The 21,295-nt window shown below is 48.3% G+C and overlaps 1 protein-coding gene across 2 annotated transcripts in view; it reads left to right on the forward strand.

The window, feature by feature from the left end:
- hbs1l (HBS1-like translational GTPase) overlaps nucleotides 1-21,295 on the forward strand; it is a 264,743-nt gene that overhangs the window by 82,941 nt on the left and 160,507 nt on the right. Inside the window, exon 5 of one of the 2 annotated variants that reach the window (XM_072499712.1) lies at nucleotides 2,662-2,982. The exons of the other annotated variant lie outside the window; for it this stretch is intronic. Within the exon in view, the coding sequence (XP_072355813.1) occupies nucleotides 2,662-2,982 (321 nt within the window). The remainder of the gene's footprint in view (nucleotides 1-2,661; nucleotides 2,983-21,295) is intronic. 2 annotated transcript variants of the gene reach the window in all.

Below are 21,295 nucleotides of genomic sequence, written 5' to 3' on the forward strand. Positions count from 1 at the left end.
TCCACTCCACCAACACCCTGTTGGTCCCTACTCTTTCCCTGTTTATCCTCTCCTCATTGATATACATATACAACATCTTCAGATTTTCCCTACTTTTACCAGCCGGAGCTTTCTCAAATACCCTCTTTGCTTCCTTCAACTCCACCCTGCACTTTCTGTATTCCACTCCTGATTTGCTCCCCTTGTATTTGCTAAAAGCCTCTCTTTGCCTTCTCATCGTATCCTGAATGTCTCGAGTCACCCATGGTCCTCTGGGCTTGTTACTCCTATCTATTACCCTAGAGGGAACATATTGGGCCAGTACCCTCCCCGTTTCGTTTTTGAATGCCACCCCACTACCTTTCTGTAGATTTCCGCAAAGTAACTCATTCCAGTCTACCTTGGCCAGATCCTGCTTTATTTTAGTAAAATCCGCTTTTCTCAATCCACAATTTTTTTTTTGCAACTTGTCCATTTCTTTGTCCATAACAAATTTAAATTACATCATGTTGTGTTTGCTATCACCAAAATGCTCCCCCACCAACACATCAATCACCTCTCCGGCTTCATTCCCAGAATTAGGTCCAGCACTGTCCCTCGTTGGACCCTCTGAATGTTGAGCTAAAATGTTCTGTATTCATTTTAAGAACTCCACTCCTTCTAAGCCCTTAACACAGTGACTATCCCAATTAATGTTGGGAAAGTTGAAATCACCTAATATGATGACCCTGTTATTACTTTTACACACCTCTGCAATTTGCGCGCATATTTGCTCAGCAATTTCCCGCTGACTATCTGGGGATCTATAAGAAACACCTAGCAACGTGGCTGTCTCTTTTTTTGTTCGTATGCTCCACTCCAAGATATCATCTCTCCTTACCAATCATCTGGGAGTGCATTGGAATAATTGAGTCTAGAAGTAACAACGGCATGAGTGGTGGTTTCAGCAGCAGATGAATTGAGACAAGGCGATGTTAGATGGTGTGGCGGTAAAAATAAGCAGTATTAATAGTGGCACGAATGGGTTGAAGCTCATCTCATCAAATGCAACACAAAGATTGTGAATAGTTTGGCTTGGTCTAACCATTTCTATGGAAGAGGGTGGTGTCGGTAGCTAGGGAATGGAGTTTGGCGAAGGGATTGAACACAATGGCTTCAGTCTTCCCAGATTTAATTGGATCAAATTTCTGCTGATCAAGTACTTGATATCAGATAAGCAGTCTAATAAAATTTAGCAAGGTGGTGAGGTAGAGACAGAATATTGTTAGAGCTGGAAGGGTTAAGTGTGGCAACTAGAAGGTTTTCACAGTAACTTCATTGCAGTAGTAATGTAAGCCGACTTGTGACACTAATAAAGATCATTCTTAATATTATTATTATAAAGAGAGATTACATAAATTAGATCTCTATTTCCTGAATGCCGAGGGGATGATTTGATGGAGGAATTTAGGATTTTTAAAAGAAATGATAGGCTGGTTTAGAGAAACGATTTCCACTGGAATAGTCTTGAGTTTAATAGTCAACTCGAGGACTTTAATCGTCAACACACAGTCTTCAGTAACACAATCTGGAAAGCCATCACATGGTCTAGGATTCTTACAACCGTGGTCAGATAACCGTGAGGGCCAACTTGTACAGTGGTCCGAAATGGGCAAGCAGAAGGATGTTTACTAGTCTTTTATGACCAATAAGCTGTGTGCTTTTAGCTGGCTGAATGTCAGTTGTCCTCTTGTGTTGTGATCACTTGGATGCATTTAAGGTAGTCTCCATTAGCTTGCCCAGGTTTTCTCTGGCTCATTTAGGTATGTTTTTGTCAGAAAGTATTTGCAGAATATTAGACAACAAAAATTCTATCTATCTGGATTTCTTAATATTTTTATTTGAGACTTGGGATGGTTTTAGGCTTCTGTGAGTGTCAGACATCCTGCTGACCTCAAAATAAATGTAAATTTATTTTTATAAATATATTTTTTCCCCCAATTAAGGGGCAATTTAGCTTGGCCAATCCACCTACCCTGCACATCTTTGAGTTGTGGGGGTGAGACCCATGCAGACACTGGGAGAATGCGCAAACTCCACACTGTCAGTGACCCGGGGCTGGGATCGAATCTGGGTCTTCAGCACCGAGATAGCAGTGCTAGCTACCGTGCCACCCTTAAATTTACATGTCAAAATGTGATTAAATGATTTCTAACTTGGAAAGAAGTCAGTGCTTCCATTTTAAGTCCTACAAAGTGGTCCTAATTTCTTTGTTACGTGTTAAAAACTAGAATATTCAGAATTTAAAGTGAAAACAGAATGTGCTAGAAATACTAAGGAGGTCAGGCAGCACTTGTGGAGAGAGGTTGATGCTCATTCTTCAGATCCTTGACCTGAATCTTTACCTTTATTTACCTCTCCACAGATGTTGCCTCACCTACTAGGTATTTCCAATGTATTTTGTTTTTATTTCCAATTTCCAGCATCCACAGGAGTTTACTTCTATAGATGAAATTTAGTTAGTTTTGAGAAATTTGGTATTTTTGAAAATATTTTTTTAATAACAAATGCCTTTTTCCTTTCACTTCTTTTGTGGCCCCGTCTTCTTCCAATCTGACAAAATTGGGAATTGCCATTGGGTCTCTGAATTCCTATTTGGTTTCTTGTTCATCTTCTGACCATTTCTGGCTATCGTAAGGTAAGGAGACATATTTTATTCATCAAAATTAGTAGCTTCTAAACACACAGATTCATGTTTACCAGTAACTTTAGTAGACGACACTGATAATTTTTCAACTTTTGATTTGAGTATTCTGTTATCGACCAAGCCTGAGTTAAGTTGTGCGTCTGCTCCCATGGCAGCCTTTGAATCTATTAATGAAAGTGCAAATGAGGGAGAGGAAACCTCAGCTCAGTGCATTTCGTTGTTGGAAATGATCAAAGAAACCCCAAATGTGGTGCAGACAAATATGAAGACATTAAACGGCCTGTTGGTTGACCAGGCTGCAGAAAGTTCACATGGAGGTATAAATCTTGCAGATCTGATTAAAGCCAGTGAAGATAGTGACCACCAAGATTTGAATCCACCTTTACTGCCTCTTCGCAATTTACCTGAATTACCTACAATGGGTGTTGAACAGTCTGTCGGGCCTGCAGCAGACATATCAAAGCTGTCTTTCTTGACACAAAATAAGACTAAAGGAATCTTGCAACCCTCCCCTACATCACTTGCAAAACTGCCTTTTACAACATTAAACACCAATCATAGTCAGTCTAGCTCTTTAACTGTGTCATCACAAAACCCTGAGAACTTAGCATCATCACTTGGAGCTTTGAATCTTGTTGGTCAACTGAACCAATACCAGCCAAAAAGTAATGGACACAATGATGTTGTAGTTACAGTTGCCCAAAGCAGTCCGATAGACATAGTGGGGGATAATAGTGCGTCCTTTCATCCATTTGGAAGTCCGTCTCTAGCTGATCTTATTGAGGAACATCAAAAAAATAGTCCAAGTAGTTCCAGTTCTCTCTCAGTTCCTCTCGTGGGCCAGTCAGTAACTTCAGCGCAAAGTGTGATATTACCATTAGGGTCTTTATCATTGGCGCAGTTAGCCAGTGAATGCCAGGCTAAAACCACAGCAGATATGTTTACAGGGTCCTTATCATCTTTGATAACATCCAAACCTGTGAACGCATCTGCACTGGAAAACATGTCTCTGTTTGATTTGATCACAGAAGATATTCAACAAATGCCAGAAAATTCCAAAGTTTCAAAGGGTGCTCATTTTGTCACATCTGGAATTCAACATTCAGGAAAAACAATCGGGCAGCAGTCTAGTGATTCAAATGTGCTCACAAAAAAAAAGGTCTCCGAACCAGAGACTGATCTTCCAAACATTGTTAAAACATCTATTGGCCAAAATAAAAAAACTGTGAATTACAAAACATTTAATGGGAACACAAGTACTCACAATCACAAGCTTTCAAAGCGAACAAGGACCACATCCTGGACGAAACATTGTTGTGCTGAACCATCCTGGTTTGCTCTTGCCATGTGTTTTCAGAACCCTATAAAGAAAAAGAAACAAACTTTACTCAATGTTCACACAACATTTTTATACAACAGGCAAGTTTCAGAAACAAAGGGAGAAGATCAGGGCCCTTTGTTTGAAATAAAACCGTTTGACTTCAGTACACCTTCTCCAGATGATATTATAAAGGCCAGCCACAAGAAAGCTTTTATCAGAGACTAGGACTAATATAATGCTGCCTCACTTTGTGCTTACACTGAAGAATTTTTTTTTGTGTGATTAGGAATGCTTTTTGACTGGATCAGGATCTGAATTTTTAGGAAAATTATTTAGTGAATTCACAAGTACTGGCATTATTTCAGGCTGTTGATCCATGTTAAGAAAAAGGTTATTGGCAAGCCTTCCACACACAAATTAGTTAATTCAGCCACCAGTAACCATCTATTGTGACATAATACTGAACTTCACCTCTAGCAAAGCTGATCTAAATGTAAATCTTCATTCTTCAGATGCTGTGATAAGATTATATTTCTCTGGACCAATCTTTATGAAACTTGTAGATTTTTACTTTAAAGTTTTCTAATTTTCCAAAATGAGTTTTACAAAAGTACAGCTTCAATGTATTTGTAATCTTTGTACAATTCTTTTTTTAAAAATGTTTTATGAAATTTTTTTCCCAAACAACAATTTTTCCTCTCTTACAAAGCAAACGCAACAATAACAATACAGACATTTTTAACAATACACAAGTAACAAAACCCCTTTATCTTTGACCTAAACTAAACTAACCCCCCTCCCCCCCTCCCCCCTCCCCCCCCCTTCCCCCTGGGTTGCTGCTGCTGGTCATCTGTCTTCCCTCTAACGTTCCCCTAGGTAGTCGAGAAATGGCTGCCACCGCTTGGTGAACCCTTGAGCCGATCCTCTCAGGGCAAACTTTATCTGCTCCAGTTTAATGAACTCCGCCACATCATTTACCCAGGCCTCCAGTCCAGGGGGTTTCGCCTCCTTCCACATGAGTAGGATCCTGCGCCGGGCTACTAGGGACGCAAAGGCCACAACATCGGCCTCTTTCGCCTCCTGCACTCCCGGCTCTTCCGCAACTCCAAATAGAGCTAACCCCCAGCCTGGTTTGACCCGGGCCTTCACCACCCGTGAAATCACTCCCGTCACACCCTTCCAATACCCTTCCAGTGCCGGGCACGCCCAAAACATATGTGCGTGGTTTGCCGGGCTCCCGCCATACCTCCCACATTTGTCCTCCACTCCAAAGAACCTGCTCAATCTTGCTCCCGTTATGTGTGCTCTATGTAACACCTTAAATTGAATCAGGCTAAGCCTGGCACATGAGGAAGAGGAATTTACCCTGCTTAGGGCATCAGCCCACATACCCTCCTCTATCTCCTCCCCTAGTTCTTCTTCCCACTTTCCTTTTAGTTCGCCCACCGACTCCTCCCCCTCTTCCCTCATCTCTCGGTAAATCTCTGACACCTTGCCCTCTCCGACCCACACCCCTGAAAGAACCCTGTCCTGTATCCCCTGTGTCGGGAGCAACGGAAATTCCCTCACCTGTTGTCTAGTAAACGCCCTCACCTGCATATATCTCAAGAAATTTCCCCGGGGCAACTTATACTTTTCCTCCAATGCTCCCAAGCTCGCAAAAGTCCCATCTATAAATAAATCTCCCACCCTCCTAATTACCAACTGGTACCAGCTCTGAAATCCTCCATCCATTCTTCCTGGGGCGAACCTGTGGTTGTTCCTGATTGGGGACCCCACCAGGGCTCCCCGCACCCCTCTCTGTTGCCTCCACTGTCCCCAGATATTCAATGTTGCCGCCACCACCGGGTTCGTGGTAAACTTTTTAGGTGAGATCGGTAGCGGCGCCGTCACCAGCGCCTCTAAACTCGTCCCTTTACAGGACTTTCTCTCCAGTCTTTTCCACGCCGCTCCCTCACCCTCCATCATCCATTTACGTATCATTGCCACATTGGCGGCCCAATAATAATCGCCCAAGTTCGGTAGTGCCAATCCTCCTCTGTCCCTACTACGCTGAAGGAACCCCCTCCTTACTCTCGGAACTTTCCCTGCCCACACGAAGCTCGTGATGCTCCTGTCTATTTTATTAAAAAAGGTCTTGGTGATTAGTATAGGGAGACATTGAAATACAAATAAGAACCTCGGGAGGACCATCATCTTAATTGCTTGCACCCTGCCCGCCAGCGATAGAGGCTGCATGTCCCACCTCTTGAAGTCCTCCTCCATTTGTTCTACCAACCGTGTCAGATTAAGTCTGTGCAAGGTTCCCCAGCTCCTAGCGATCTGAATCCCCAGGTATCGGAAGTTTCTTTCCACTTTCTTTAGAGGCAAGCCTTCTATCTCTCTACTCTGGTCCCCTGGATGTATCACAAATAATTCACTCTTCCTCGTGTTTAGCCTATACCCCGAGAAATCCCCGAACCCCCTCAAAATTCGCATAACCTCTATCATCCCCCCCCGCTGGGTCCGACACGTATAACAATAGGTCATCCGCGTATAACGAGACTCGGTGTTCTTCTCCCCCTCTAATCACCCCTCTCCATTTCCTGGAGTCTCTCAACGCCATGGCCAGAGGTTCAATTGCCAACGCGAACAACAATGGAGACAGCGGGCATCCCTGTCCTGTTCCCCTATATAGTTGGAAATACTCCGATCTATGTCGACCTGTAACTACGCTTGCCGTTGGTGCCCCATAAAGAAGTCTAACCCAGCTAATAAACCCGTTCCCAAACCCAAACCTCCTTAACACTTCCCATAAATACTCCCACTCCACCCTATCAAATGCCTTCTCTGCGTCCATTGCCGCCACTATCTCTGCCTCCCCCTCCACTGGGGGCATCATTATCACCCCTAATAGTCGTCGCACGTTAACATTCAGTTGTCTCCCTTTTACGAACCCTGTCTGGTCTTCGTGCACCACCCCCGAGGCATAGTCCTCTATCCTCGATGCCAGTACCTTTGCCAACAATTTGGCGTCCACGTTCAATAATGAAATGGGTCTATAGGACCCGCACTGCAACGGATCTTTATCCCTCTTCAAAATTAACGATATCGTCGCCTCCGACATTGTCGGGGGTAGAGTCCCCCCTTTCCTGGCCTCATTGAACGTCCTCACCATCAACGGGGCCAACAAGTCCACATATTTTCTGTAATACTCCACCGGGAACCCGTCTGGTCCTGGGGCCTTCCCTGCTTGCATGCTTCCCAGTCCCTTAATAACCTCGTCCACCCCAATCGGTGCCCCCAGGCCTCCCACCCCCCGCTCCTCCACTTTCGGGAACCTCAATTGGTCCAGGAACTGCCGCATCCCCTCCTCTCCCTCTGGGGGTTGAGACCTATACAGTTCCTCATAGAAGGTCTTGAACACCTCATTTATCTTTCCTGCACTTCGCACCGTGTCTCCCCTTTCGTCTCTAATTCCTCCTATCTCCCTCGCTGCTGCCCTCTTTCGCAATTGATGAGCCAACAGGTGACTAGCCTTTACCCCATATTCATACCTCCTCCCCTGTGCCTTCCTCCACAGTACCTCCGCCTTTCTGGTGGTCAGAAGGTCAAATTCCATCTGGAGTCGTCTCCTCTCCCTGTACAATTCCTCCTCCGGGGTCTCTACAATTTCCCTATCCACCCTTAAAATCTCCCCCAGTAATCTTTCCCTTTCCTTGGCCTCTGTTTTCCTTTTGTGGGCCCCAATGGAGATCAGCTCTCCTCTGACCACCGCTTTTAGTGCTTCCCATACCACTCCCACAGGGACCTCGGCGTCGTCATTGACCTCCAGGTATCTCTCAATACACCCCCGCACTCTTGCACACACTCCCTCATCCGCCATCAGCCCCACATCTAATCGCCAGAGTGTTCTCTGCTCCCTTTCCTCTCCTAATTCCAGGTCCACCCAATGTGGGGCATGATCCGAAACCGCTATGGCTGAGTACTCAGCTTCTTCCACCCTAGAGATCAACGACCTTCCCAAAACAAAAAAATCTATCCGGGAGTACACTTTATGGACATGAGAGAAGAAGGAAAACTCCCTAGCCCTAGGTCTAAGAAATGGATCCACTCCCCCCATTTGGTCCATAAACCCCTTAAGTACCTTGGCCGCTGCCGGCCTTCTTCCGGTCCTTGAGCTGGATCTATCTAGCCCCGGGTCCAGCACCGTATTAAAGTCCCCTCCTAAAATCAAGTTTCCTACCTCCAGGTCCGGTATACGCCCCAGCATCCGTCTCATAAATCCCGCATCGTCCCAGTTTGGGGCATACACATTAACCAACACGACCTCCATTCCCTCCAGCCTGCCACTCACCATTACATATCTACCTCCGCTATCTGCTACGATGTTCTTTGCTTCAAATGCTACCCGTTTCCCCACCAAAATGGCCACCCCTCTATTCTTTGCGTCCAGTCCTGAGTGGAACACCTGTCCCACCCATCCTTTCCTTAGCCTAACTTGGTCCGCCACCTTCAGGTGCGTCTCTTGGAGCATAACCACGTCTGCCCTTAGTCCTTTCAAATGCGCGAGCACTCGGGCCCTTTTTATCAGTCCGTTCAGGCCTCTCACGTTCCACGTGATCAGCCTCACTAGGGGGCTACCTGCCCCCCTCCCGTGTCGACTAGCCTTTACCTTCTCTAGGCCAGTCCCATATCCCGCCTCCGCGTTCCCGCTCGCTCCCCCAGCGTCGCACACCATCCCCGCCCACCCACTCTTTAGCCATTTCCTTTTGGATTTCCGCAGCAGCAACCCAGTTGTCCCCCCCGCCCCTCCCCCTCCCTCCCCCCCTCCCCGCTAGATCTCTTTCTAGCATGATTGCTCCCCCCATATTACTTCCGTAAGTCAGCTGACTTCAACTGACCCCGGCTACTCCTGCTCACTCCTCGACCCCCCCCGTGTGGGGAACTCCCATCCGCCTTGCGCCTGTCTTCCCGCCTTATTCCTTCTGGCGCGGGAACATCCCTTTACCTGACCCGCCTCTTATGGCGCAGCTCCCTTTCCCCTCCCCTCCCCTTCCCCATTCTCCAACTATGTCCCGTCTTTCCCCCCTCACCGGCGCCCACATTTCCCCAATGTCTCAACCCTTCCCAATTTACTTCTCAATTAACTTCAACCATAACATTAACAATAACATTTCCTGCAGCATCAGTCCCTCAGTTCCGATCCAATTTCTCTTCTTTGATGAAGGTCCATGCTTCCTCCGCCGTCTCGAAATAATGGTGTCTCTCCTGATACGTGACCCATAGTCTTGCCGGCTGCAGCATCCCGAACTTCACCTTCCTTTTATGCAACACCTCTTTGGCTCGGTTGAAGCTCGCCCTCCTTCTCGCCACCTCCGCACTCCAATCCTGGTATACCCGTACCACTGCATTCTCCCATCTGCTACTCCGCACCTTTTTAGCCCATCTCAGGACCTCTTCTCTATCCTTAAGGCGGTAAAATCGCACGATTATCGCCCTGGGTGGTTCTCCCGCTTTTGGTCTTCTCGCCGGAATCCGATTTGCCCACTCCACCTCCAAGGGACCCGTAGGGGCCTCAGCACCCATCAGTGAGCTCAGCATCGTACTTGCGTACGCTCCACAGTCCACTCCTTCCACACCCTCAGGGAGACCCAGTATCCGAAGGTTCTTCCTTCGCGCTCCATTTTCTAGGGCTTCGATCCTTTCAGTACACTTTTTATGAAGTGCCTCGTGCGTCTGTGTCTTAACCGCCAGGCCCAGGATCTCGTCCTCCATATCTGTCACCTTCTGCTCCACCACGCGGAGCTCTGTCTCCTGGGTCTTTAATGTCTCCTTGAGCCCCTCAATTGCCTGTAGCAACGGGGTCAGCACCTCCCTCTTCAGCAGCTCCACGCACCGTCTCACAATTTTATCCTGCTCAGGCCCCCATGTCGCCTGCGCTTTCTCTGCCGCCATCTTGTACTTCTCTCTTTCTGACCCTTTGGTCGACGATTCCTCGCGCTGCAGCCGCCGCCGCTGGTTTTTTCCTCCTTCGTTTGGGGGGGACTCCCTTCTCACACACCCCACACCGGGTTGCGTCGTCGAAAAATTCCCCGTTGGGGCTCTTAAAAGAGCCCGAAGGTCCGTCGGAGCTGGAGCCGCCGAAGCGTGCGGCTAGCTAGGCATCACCGCAACCGGAAGTCCCTTCAGTGGCCTTGATGAGGTCTTTTCACAATTGTTCCCTCTGCTGCTAGAATTCACCTTTGATACAGGCCCTCAGGTCAGCTTGCAGCTTTAAGCTTGCCCTTCCCCCGCCTGCATGCTGGAAGAGGCCCTGTTTATCCTGCAGTTGCAGCCAAATGTTTTACTGTTTCTGCCGTGTCTGGCAACCCAGAGACATACTCTTCCTGGGGGACACTGTCGGGGGAATATTGCAGCCTTCTTCCCACACCGGGAAATGTCAAACAAATGCCGTGGGGGCCCTGTAAAAGAGCCCAAAAGTCCGTTCCAAGCGGGAGCTGCCGAATATGCGACCGAGCTCTGCATAGCCGCACCCGGAAGTCTCTTTGTACAATTCTAATAGTGAAAAGCACCTTTGCAATTGGCAAAAAATTATTCAGTTACTGTCGCCAGAAGTGGATATGGACTTTGGAAAAAAATGTTCTTTTAGTTGCTCATAGTGTGAAGTAAAGAACACTGCAGAGGCGTATGATGCAACAACTTTTTAAAAAACAAAACATAAAGGGGTGCTACTTGTGGTGTTTTTTGGTGATGATAGTGATGGGTGAAAACTGGTTGCCTTTTTGGTACTTGCCACAGTTTCATATCTTCATATCACAGCTCATTCTTTATATTGCAGTTGATGACCATGCAGAACAGTAATTTTTTCGGGAGATTGTTGTACGCGAGTCTAGAATAGTTACTTTTAAGATCATCACTTAAATTCATACCAAATACTGTACAAAACCTCAATTCTAAAATAACAATGCCATACATCTTATGCTCTGTGCAATTCTTCATTTTTCCATTTTTGTGCTGTATAGACTTGTTATGGAGATGTTAGCAGATTTTTCCATTTTACTATGTCATAGCTGATGCTATTAAATCAATAAAATGTAATTGGGTAAACTATTAAATCAATATAATGTAATATAACTGGGGTAAAATTTTATTACACCCAGCAGTGCAAGTCGGTCTCAGCAAATCAGCTGCTGCTTTTTTACTGAGTCTACTTTTATTTTCCATTGACTTAGAAAACATTGTCAAGGTTTTAAATTTCAAATCAAGCAAAAGCAACAGGGAGACTAGGAAACAAGTCTCTGAAAGAGTCTGAACTGCTGCTCTGTGAACTTCAGTTGAAGGAAGGTTGGTGAAAAATCAACCGATTCACAGCATGCCTGTTTTGTGCTGTTGGAGTAGGCTAGTTTCAACCCCAATGTGTATGACTGATCCTTGTGTTAGCTATTGTGGTCATGCTTTATTTCTCTTCTCTTTGTGGTGAATTGTCCAAAATGGTGAAATGAAGTAGGATGAGCTCTTCATTTGCAAGACCTCCTTCCATTTATGTTGCAATTACTACCCATACCTTTAGCACTATGAATGAATCTCATTCTGCAACTTACAAATTGACGATTTAGAAAGTTTTAATAAAAATACAATTGCAAATAAATTAAGATTGGATGACTGTATATTCATATTCGCTGTTGAAAGTGACATGCCCAATACAATTGCAATTTCATGGCCTGAAAATAGAGTAAACTCAGCCTTGAAATACAAAATCTGTTGCAAGGTTTCAACTTATTGTGTTTGTTACTGATATTGACCCTAGCATGTTTTATGGTTGAAACTTAATGTTATATATTTAAAAAAAGTAAAAAAATTTGACAAAAATTGGAAAATTAAAATGATTTGATCCAAGTATTCCATAATGCTATTTTAAAACTTGTATACATTTCAAATGAGTTAATTTACTTGCAAGTATATATTTTTATACAAATGTTAAATCAGTGAATTTAGATTTTACAATTTTATTTGCATATTGACATTTTGCCATTGTAATGCAATTGCCAATCAGTCTTATGGATTCTGGACGACCTGAATAAATAAGTTTAAAAATAAATTATGGCCCGTATTTTGCATTAAGAATTTTGGTAAGGCTAACATTGTTAAAGTGAATGAATTGTATTAGATAAATTGGAAGGCCGCTTTCAGAGTACCTGTGTTCACTGGTAAATATGGAAATCCAGAAGATGTGGTCTGAGTTACCCAGCTACTTCACAGGCTGCACTACAGTATCTTGCTGATCGGCTCGATATTGAAATCAATGCAAGGGGAGTTGCAGTATTTAATAACTCTACACACTAAAGCAAAAAATGTTGGGGCTGGTGCATTTAGGGTAAGTGGATGTTTAGCGGTTACACTGCCGTAATAGTCTCCCTGGCCCTGAAAATGTAATATTGTAGGCACAGAGTGTCATTTCTGCGGAAATTGATATAGTATTGGAGATTTATAAGAAAACTTTTTAATGTTTTCTGTGTCTTTTATCTCCCTCTTTTCCCATGGCTTAAGTATAATTCCTGGTTTATACTTCCTGATTTAGACTGTGTGTGTCTGTGCATTCTTCAATCTCCCACGAGGTTAAAGATCTTTAGTTGTTTCTTGTCCTGCTCACAAATGTCACAGATCCTCCAAAGAGGGCGCTGTGCTGGATCAGATGCCGGATGACATAAGTCTGGGCTGCTGTCAGTGTGGTGAATAACAAGTGCCACTCCTATGCCACTGTCTGGAAAATCTGGCCCTTACTTTCTAGTTGTTAGAACTGAATTTCCTAGTTCAGAGACATTTGTAACTCATTTTTGAAAATGGACACATTGAGTGACTTTATGCCAAGCTAAGGAAGAATTTACATTTATACAGCATTCTCAGATCGTCAAGACACGCCTGTAGTGCTTTATGGGCTATGCACACACAATCAGTAGAATCAAGTAGAAAGCCCATCATCAGCTTCTCAAGGGCAGCTAGCGATGAGCAATAAATGCAGACCGTATAAGCAAAGTCCACATTCCAAGAATAAATTTAAAAATAAATCCTGAAATACATATCTATAAAATGAAAGATGAATTGCAAATCCTTTGCATGAAAATCCTAGCCTGTCCTAAGTTTTAAGAGCCGTTCCATGTTGATGGATTTCCAATGTTGCACTTTAAAAAACATTTCTCAGATGTTTCTGAAAATAGGTGCTTTTAACTTCAATAAAAGCAAAATACTGCAGATGCTAGAAATCTGAAATAAAAATAGGTAGTGCTCAAAATACGTAGGTCAGGTAGCATATAGAGAGAGACCCCTGTATGCTTCACCCAATGCCGGTGTTCTGTTGTTACATTGTGTACCTTGTGTTGCTATCTTATGTATTTTCTTTTCATGTACTTAATGATATGTTGAGCTGCTTGCAGAAAAATATTTTCCACTGTACCTCAGTACACGTGACAATAAACAAAACTCCAAATCCAATCCAAATTCCAGAAGCAGAGTTAAACTTTTGAGTTGAATATGACTTTTCGACTTCCGGGTGCGGCTATGCAGAGCTAGGTCGCATATTCGGTAGCCCCCGCTTGAACGGACTTTTGAGCTCTTTTACAGGGCCCCCACGGCATTTGTTTGACATTTCCCGGTGTGGCAAGAAGACTGCAACATTCCCCTGACAGTGTCCCCCAGGAATGTTATGTCTTTTGGCTACCAGACCCGGCAGAAACCGTAAAAGATTTGGCTGCAACAGGATAAACAGGGCCTCTTCCAGCATGCAGGCGGGGGAAGGGCAAGCTTAAAGCTGTTAACTGACCTGAGGGCCTTTATCAAAGGCGAATTCTAGTAGCAGAGGGAACAACTGTGAAAAGATCTCACCAAGGCCACTGAAGAAGCGGGGACGAGGCTTCTGGTGGTGGCCATGGAGGAGTAGGTCGCGCATTCGGCAGCTCCCGTCTGGAATGGACTCTTAGACCTTTTTCAGAAGTTTCCACAGACATTTTGGGGCACATTGGTGAAGCGAACACTGCCAAAAGGATTCCCTCTCGAGACTTCCGGTTGCGGCTATGCGGAGCTAAGTCACACATTCGGCGGCTCCCGCAAAAACGGACTTTTGGGCGCTTTTCAGGGCCCCAAAGGGCACTTTTTCGACGTTTCCCGGTGTGGGAAGGAGTTAATAATAGCTCCCCGTCAGTATATGGCTTTAACTAGGAGCGGGGTGACAAAAAAGGTGGTAGTGGACCAGAATAAGGGAGGGAAGAAGGACAAAATGGTGGCGGGCGGCGACCAGGCAGCATGGAGGCGGTGGGCGGAGGAGCAACAGGAGGGTATCCAGCGCTGCCTCAGAGAGATTAAAACGGACCTGCTAGAGCCGATGAAGGCTTCTATTGATAAGCTGCTGGAGACACAGACGGCCCAGGGGGTGGCGATCCGAGAGGCTCAACAAAAGATCTCTGACAATGAGGACGAGATCTTAGTCCTGGCGGTAAAGGTGGAGGCGCACGAGGCGCTCCACAAGAAATGGCAGGAGAGGTTCGAGGAGATGGAGAATCGGTCGAGGCGGAAGAATCTGCGGATTCTGGGCCTCCCGGAGGGGCTGGAGGGGCTGGACGTGGGGGCCTATGTGGTCACCATGTTGAACTCGCTGATGGGAGCGGGGTCCTTCCAGGGGCCCCTGGAGCTGGAAGGGGCCCATAGAGTGTTGGCGAGGAGGCCCAAGGCTAACGAGGCTCCGCGGGCGGTGCTGGTGCGGTTCCATCGGTTCGTCGATCGGGAGTGTGTGCTCAGGTGGGCCAAGAAGGAGAGGAGCAGCAGGTGGGAGAACGCGGAGGTTCGGATGTATCAGGACTGGAGTGCGGAGGTGACGAAGAGGAGGGCCGGGTACAATCGAGCGAAGGCGGTGCTGCACAGGAAGGGGGTGAAGTTTGGCATGTTGCAGCCGGCGCGACTGTGGGTTACCTACAAGGACCGGCACCATTATTTTGAGTCTCCGGAGGAGGCGTGGGCCTTTGTTCAGGCCGAGAAGCTGGACACAGACTGTAGTGGATATGTTATGCCTATTTTTGGTTCGGCGGGGGGGGGGGGGGGGGGGGGGGGGGGGCTTTGCATTGTTTTGGGTTTCTTTTTCTCTGCGTTTTTCACTTTCGGGTTGGAGAGGGTGGATGGGGCGGGTTGGGCACTGTTTTGGTTGGTGGCGGGGCCTGGTAGGTGGAGAGCACGGGATGTTTTTCCCGCGCCGAAGACTGGGAGGAGTGGGACCGGGGCGGGAAGCGAGGATTGGTTCCTCCGCTTAGAACGGAGGGGGAGAGCCTGTGAATGGGGAGCGGGAGAGAAGGGTGTGCCACACAATGGGAGGAGTCGAAGGGGAGGCGGGAGTGGCCGGGATCAGCAGGAGTCAGCTGACTTGCGGAAGTGCAATGGGGGGAGTAAACCAGCTAGGATGGGTCCTAGCCGGGGGGGTGGGTGGGGGGGAATTGAGTTGCTGCTGCTAAGATCAAGGAGGAGCTGGAACGAGTGGGGTGGGTCGAGACGGGGGTATGCCGCTGTGGGGAATGGGCCGGGTGTGGGGTGCGGGCGCGTGGCTGGCCGAGGAGGGGTCCTGTCTAGTCGGCGGGGGAGGGGGGCGGGTAGCCCCCTGATCCGGCTGATAACCTGGAATGTAAGGGGACTGAATGGGCCGGTTAAGCGGGCCCGCGTGTTCATGCACCTGAAGGGGCTCAAGGCGGATGTGGTTATGCTCCAGGAGACACACCTGAAGGTGGCAGACCAGGTAAGACTGAGGAAAGGGTGGGTAGGTCAGGTGTTTCACTCGGGGCTAGATGCCAAAAATCGAGGGGTGGCGATCTTGGTGGGAAAGAAGGTGTTATTCGAGGCGTCGAGCATTGTGGCAGATAATGGCGGTAGGTACATAGTGGTAAGTTGCAGGGAGAGAGGGTGGTACTGGTCAATGTGTATGCTCCGAACTGGGACGATGCGGGTTTTATGCGGCGTATGTTGGGTCGGATCCCAGACCTGGAAGTGGGGGGCCTGATAATGGGGGGAGACTTTAACACGGTGTTGGTTCCTGCACTGGATCGCTCCAGGTCTAGGATGGGTAGGAAGCCGGCGGCGGCTAGAGTGTTCAGGGGATTTATGGACCAAATGGGAGGGGTGGACCCTTGGAGATTTGCAAGGCCGGGGGCTAGGGAATTTTCATTCTTCTCACATGTCCATAAGGCTTATTCTTGAATCGACTTTTTCATTTTGAGTAGGGCGCTGATAGCGAGAGTAAAGGATACCGAGTATTCGGCAATAGCCATTTCGGACCACGCCCCGCATGGGTGGACTTGGAGATGGGGGAGGAGAGGGACCAGCGCCCGCTGTGGTGCTTGGAGGTGGGGCTGTTGGCGGACGAGGAGGTGAGCGAGCGGGTCCGAGGAAGTATAGAGAGGTACTTGGAGACCAACGACAACGGGGAGGTCCGAGTGGAGATGGTATGGGAGGCACTGAAGGCGGTGGTGAGGGGAGAGCTGATCTCCATCAGGGCCGACAAGGAGCGGGGGGGAGAGGGAGAGGCTGGTGGGGGAGATGGTGAGGGTAGACAGGAGGTATGCGGAAGAACCTGAGGAAGGATTGTTGAGGAAGAGGCGCAGCCTCCAGGCCGAATTCGACCTGGTGACCACCAGGAAAGCGGAGGTGTAGTGGAGGAAGGCCCAGGGGGCGGTCTACGAGTATGGGGAAAAGGCAAGCCGGATGCTGGCGCATCAGCTCCGGAAGCGGGACGCAGCTAGGGAGATCAGGGGAGTTAAGGATAGGGGAGGGAACGTGGTGCGGAGTGGGGTTGGCATCAATGGGGTCTTCAGGGACTTATACGAGGAATTGTACCGATCCGAGCCCCCACGGGAGGAGGGAGGGATGGGCTGCTTCCTGGACCAATTGAGGTTTCCAAAGGTGGAAGAGGGACTGGTGGCGGGACTGGGGGCCCCGATTGGGCTGGAGGAGCTGATCAAAGGGATAGGAAGCATGCAGGCGGGGAAGGCACCGGGGCCGGACGGTTTCCCGGTCGAGTTCTATAAAAAATAGATGGACCTGTTGGGCCCGCTGTTAGTTAGGACCTTCAATGAGGCAAGGGAGGGGGGAGGGGGGGCTTTACCCCTGACGATTTCCTTGCTAAATGTAGATGCCAAGGTGCTGGCGAAGGTCTTAGCCACGAGGATTGAGGATTGTGTGCCGCAGATCATCCATGAAGACCAGACGGGGTTTGTGAAAGGGAGACAGCTGAACGCGAAAATGCGGGGTTTTTGAAATTTATCATGATGCCGGCGAGGGAGGGGGAGGCGGAGATAGTGGTGGCGATGGACGCTGAGAAAGTCTTCGATAGGGTAGAGTGGGGGTACCTGTGGGAGGTGCTGAAGAGGTTCGGGTTTGGGGAGGGGTTTGTCAGGTGGGTTAGGCTGTTGTATGAGGTCCCGATGGCGAGTGTGGCCACAAATAGGAGGAGGTCCGCGTACTTTCGGTTGCACCGAGGGACGAGACAGGGGTGTCCCCTGTCCCCCCTGCTCTTCGCACTGGCGATTGAACCCCTGGCTATGTCACCGAGAGAGTCGAGGAACTGGAGGGGGTTGGTGCGGGTTGGGGAGGAGCATAGGGTGTCGCTTTATGCGGACGACCTGCTGCTGTATGTGGCGGACCCGGTGGGAGGAATGCCAGAGGTAATGAGTATCCTTAGGGAATTTGGGGACTTTTGGGGGTACAAGCTCAATATGGGGAAGAGCGAGCTGTTCGTAGTTCAGCTAGGGGACCAGGAGAGGGGGATTGGCGAGCTCCCACTAAAAAGGGCGGAGAGGAGCTTCAGATGGGGGTCCAGGTGGCCAGGAGCTGGGGGGCCCTGCATAGGCTTAACTTTACAAGGCTGGTGGAGCAAATGGAGGAGGAGTTCAAGAGGTGGGACGCGCTGCCGCTGTCCCTGGCGGGTAGGGTGCAGTCAATCAAATGACGGTGCTCCCAAGGTTTTTGTTCCTGTTCCAGTGCCTCCCCGTGTTTATCCTGAAGGCTTTTTTTCAGGCGGGTTAACAGGAGTATAATGGGGTTTGTGTGGGCGCGAGGGACTCCGAGGGTGAGAAGAGTGTTCCTGGAGCGGAGTAGAGATAGGGGGGGCTGGCGCTGCCCAACCTCTGTGGGTACTACTGGGCCGCCAATGCGACAATGGTGCGCAAGTGGGTGATGGAGGGGGAGGGGGCTGCATGGAAGAGGCTGGAGACGGTGTCCTGTGTGGGTACGAGTCTGGGGGTGCTGGCAACGGCGCCGCTGCCGCTCCCTCCAAGGAGGTATACCACGAGCCCGGTGGTGGTGGCGGCCCTCAAAGTTTGGGGGCAGTGGAGGCGGCAAAGGGGGGAAGTTAGGGCCTCGGTGTGGACCCCATTACGGGGGAACCACCGGTTCGCCCCAGGAAGAACAGGTGGAGGGTTTTCGGGGTGGCACGTGGCAGGGATACGAAAGTTGGGAGACCTGTTTGTGGACGGGAGGTTCGCGAGCTTGGGTGAGCTGGAGGAGAAGTACGGGCTCCCCCCGGGGAACACCTTCAGGTACTTACAGGTAAGGGCACTTGCCAGACGGCAGGTGGTGGAATTCCCACGGCTACTGCCATTCACAGTACAGGACAGGGTTCTCTCGGGGGTGGGGGGGGGGGAAAGATCTCGGAAACTTACCAGGTGATGCAGGAGGTGGAGGAGGCCTCGGTGGTGGAGTTGAAAGGTAAGTGGGAGAAGGAGTTGGGAGAGGAGATCGAAGAGGGGACGTGGGCAGATGCCCTAGGGAGGGTGAACTCTTCCTCTTCGTGCGCGAGGCTCAGCCTCATACAGTTGAAGGTGCTGCACAGGGCACACATGACCGGGACAAGGATGAGCAGGTTCTTTGGGGGTGAGGACAGGTGTGTTAGGTGCTCAGGGAGCCCAGCAAATCACACCCATATGTTCTGGGCAGGCCCAGCGCTGGAGGAATTTTGGAAGGGCGTAGCGAGGATGGTGTCGAGGGTGGTAGGATTCAGGGTCAAACCGGGCTGGGGGCTCGCAATATTTGGGGTGGCAGAGGAGCCGTGAGTGCAGGAGGCGAAAGAGGCCGGAATTCTGGCCTTTGCGTCCCTGGTAGCCCGGCGAAGGATTCTCCTTCAGTGGAAAGATACGAGGCCCCCAAGCGTGGAATCCTGGATCAGCGATATGGCAGGGTTCATTAAATTGGAGAGGGTGAAATTCGCCTTGAGAGGGTCGGTACAAGGGTTCTTTAGGCGGTGACAACCGTTCTTCGACTTTCTGGCACAACGCTAGACATTGGTCAATGGCAGCAGCAGGTGGTGGGGGGGGGGGGTTTACTTTATTTTTGTTTATGTTATTTACACTGGAAGGGTCTGAGGGGGTGTATACACCTGTTGTCTTAAGTCAGGGTGTTAATGTTAATTTATTATTTAGGTACGGGGGAGGGGTTTGGGGGGTTGCTTTTTTTTAGATTGTGTTTTGTACTTAACCCTGTTGGGTTCTTTTGCTTTCTCATTTTGTTATTGATATTTTATGAAAACCTTTAATAAAAATTATTTTTTAAAAAATGACTTTTTAGAACTGAAGGAAGGTAGAAATATGATTGGTTTTATTCTCTCAAAATGTGAAAGGGGGACGAGGAAGAAAAGGGAAGCTCGATCCTCAGGTAAAAACATGAAAAACACAATTTAAACTTTTTTAAATTGGGGAAAGAGCTTGCGGTCTGAAATTTTTGAAATCCATGTTGAATCCAATTCCATATTGAGTCCAGAAGGCTGTATGTAAAGTGCCTGTTGGATGATAAGGTGCTGTTGTTCCTTGAGCTTGGGTTGAGCTTCACTGGGACACTAGCAAGCTGAGGCCTGGAACATTGGCATAAGAGCAAGGTGATGAGCTAAAATGGCACGCAACCAGAAGTTTGGGATCATGCTTACGGACTGAGCAAAGGTGTCTTGTGGTGAACCAATCTGCGATTGACCTCACCAGTGTAGAGGAGACTACATTTTGTGAAATGAATAGAGTGTACTAAATTGAAAGGTACAAGTAAATCACTGCTTCTCTGGAAGGAGTGTTTGGAGCTATGAACAGTGAGGCGAGAGGAGGTAAAAGCTCAGGTGTTATACCTCCTAGGATCGTACGGACTAGGGTGTCATGGGAGGGGAAAAGTCCCTTCAGAATGGTGACAAGGGAGGGAGGGAAAGATTTATTTGGAGGTGGCAGAAAGGGTGGTGGATGATCCTTTTGTGTGTAGAAGCTGTCAGTGGAAAGTGAGGATCAGGAGTGAATTAGAAATGCGAGATATGGGCAGACATAGTTGCAGGCCCTGTAAACACAATGAAGGGGTGGGTGGGAGGGAATCCTCAGTGAGGAAAACTGAAGACGTATCAGAAATGCTGGTGCGGAAGGTTGCATCATCAGAACAGATGTGATGGCAAAACAGTGAGAATGGAATACTTACAGGAGGCAGAGTGTGAGGAAATGTAGTTAATAATAATCTTTATTAGTGTCACAAGCAGGCTTACATTAACACTGCAATTAAGTTACTGTGAAAATCCCCTAGTTGCCACACTACGGCGCCTGTTTGGGTGCACAGAGAGAATTCAGAGTGTCCAGTTCACCTCACAAGCACGTCTTTCGGGACTTGTGGGAGGAAACCGGAGCGCCCGGGGGAAACTCACAAGCTGTGCAAGTTGGTGGACTTATAATTCATTTTAGTAGACTTGCCTATCCCCAGAAATGGAGATACAAAAGTAAAGAAGGGGAAAGGAAGTGCCGGAATGGACCGTGCAAAATTGAGAGAAGGCTAGAAATTGGAATCAAATTTGACTACGTTTTCCAGTTATGGGCGATAGCAGGAAACGGCACTGATACGGTCATCAGTACATCTGAAAAAGGGCTGGCGGAAGGAGACCTGAGTAGGCCTGGAACAAAGATTATTTCACATACTCCTCAAAAAGTAGGCATAACTACTAGGATCCATGCAGGAACCCAGAACAACACTTTTTATTTGGAGAAAGTGAGACAATTCGCAGGAGGAATTATTCAAGTTTGGGAACAAGTTCAGTCAGATGGAGGAGGGTAGAGGTGTAAACTCGTTGGGCCTCAGTTCAGGGGAGAAAAGGAGTGCCCTCAGACTTTTGTGGTGGGGGATGGAGGTGAGGTGTAGAGGGGTTGGACATCCATAGTGAAGTGGTGATGGTTAGGGCTAGGAAACTGGAAATTGTTCAAATTCTGTCGGGTGTCAGAAGAGTCGGGATGTAGATGGGAAGACATTGAACAAGGGGAGAAATAAGCTCATTGGTGCAGGAACAGGCTGAA

This window comes from Scyliorhinus torazame, chromosome 4 (assembly GCF_047496885.1).
Source record: "Scyliorhinus torazame isolate Kashiwa2021f chromosome 4, sScyTor2.1, whole genome shotgun sequence".
In the NCBI taxonomy this organism is placed as follows: Eukaryota; Metazoa; Chordata; class Chondrichthyes; order Carcharhiniformes; family Scyliorhinidae; genus Scyliorhinus; species Scyliorhinus torazame.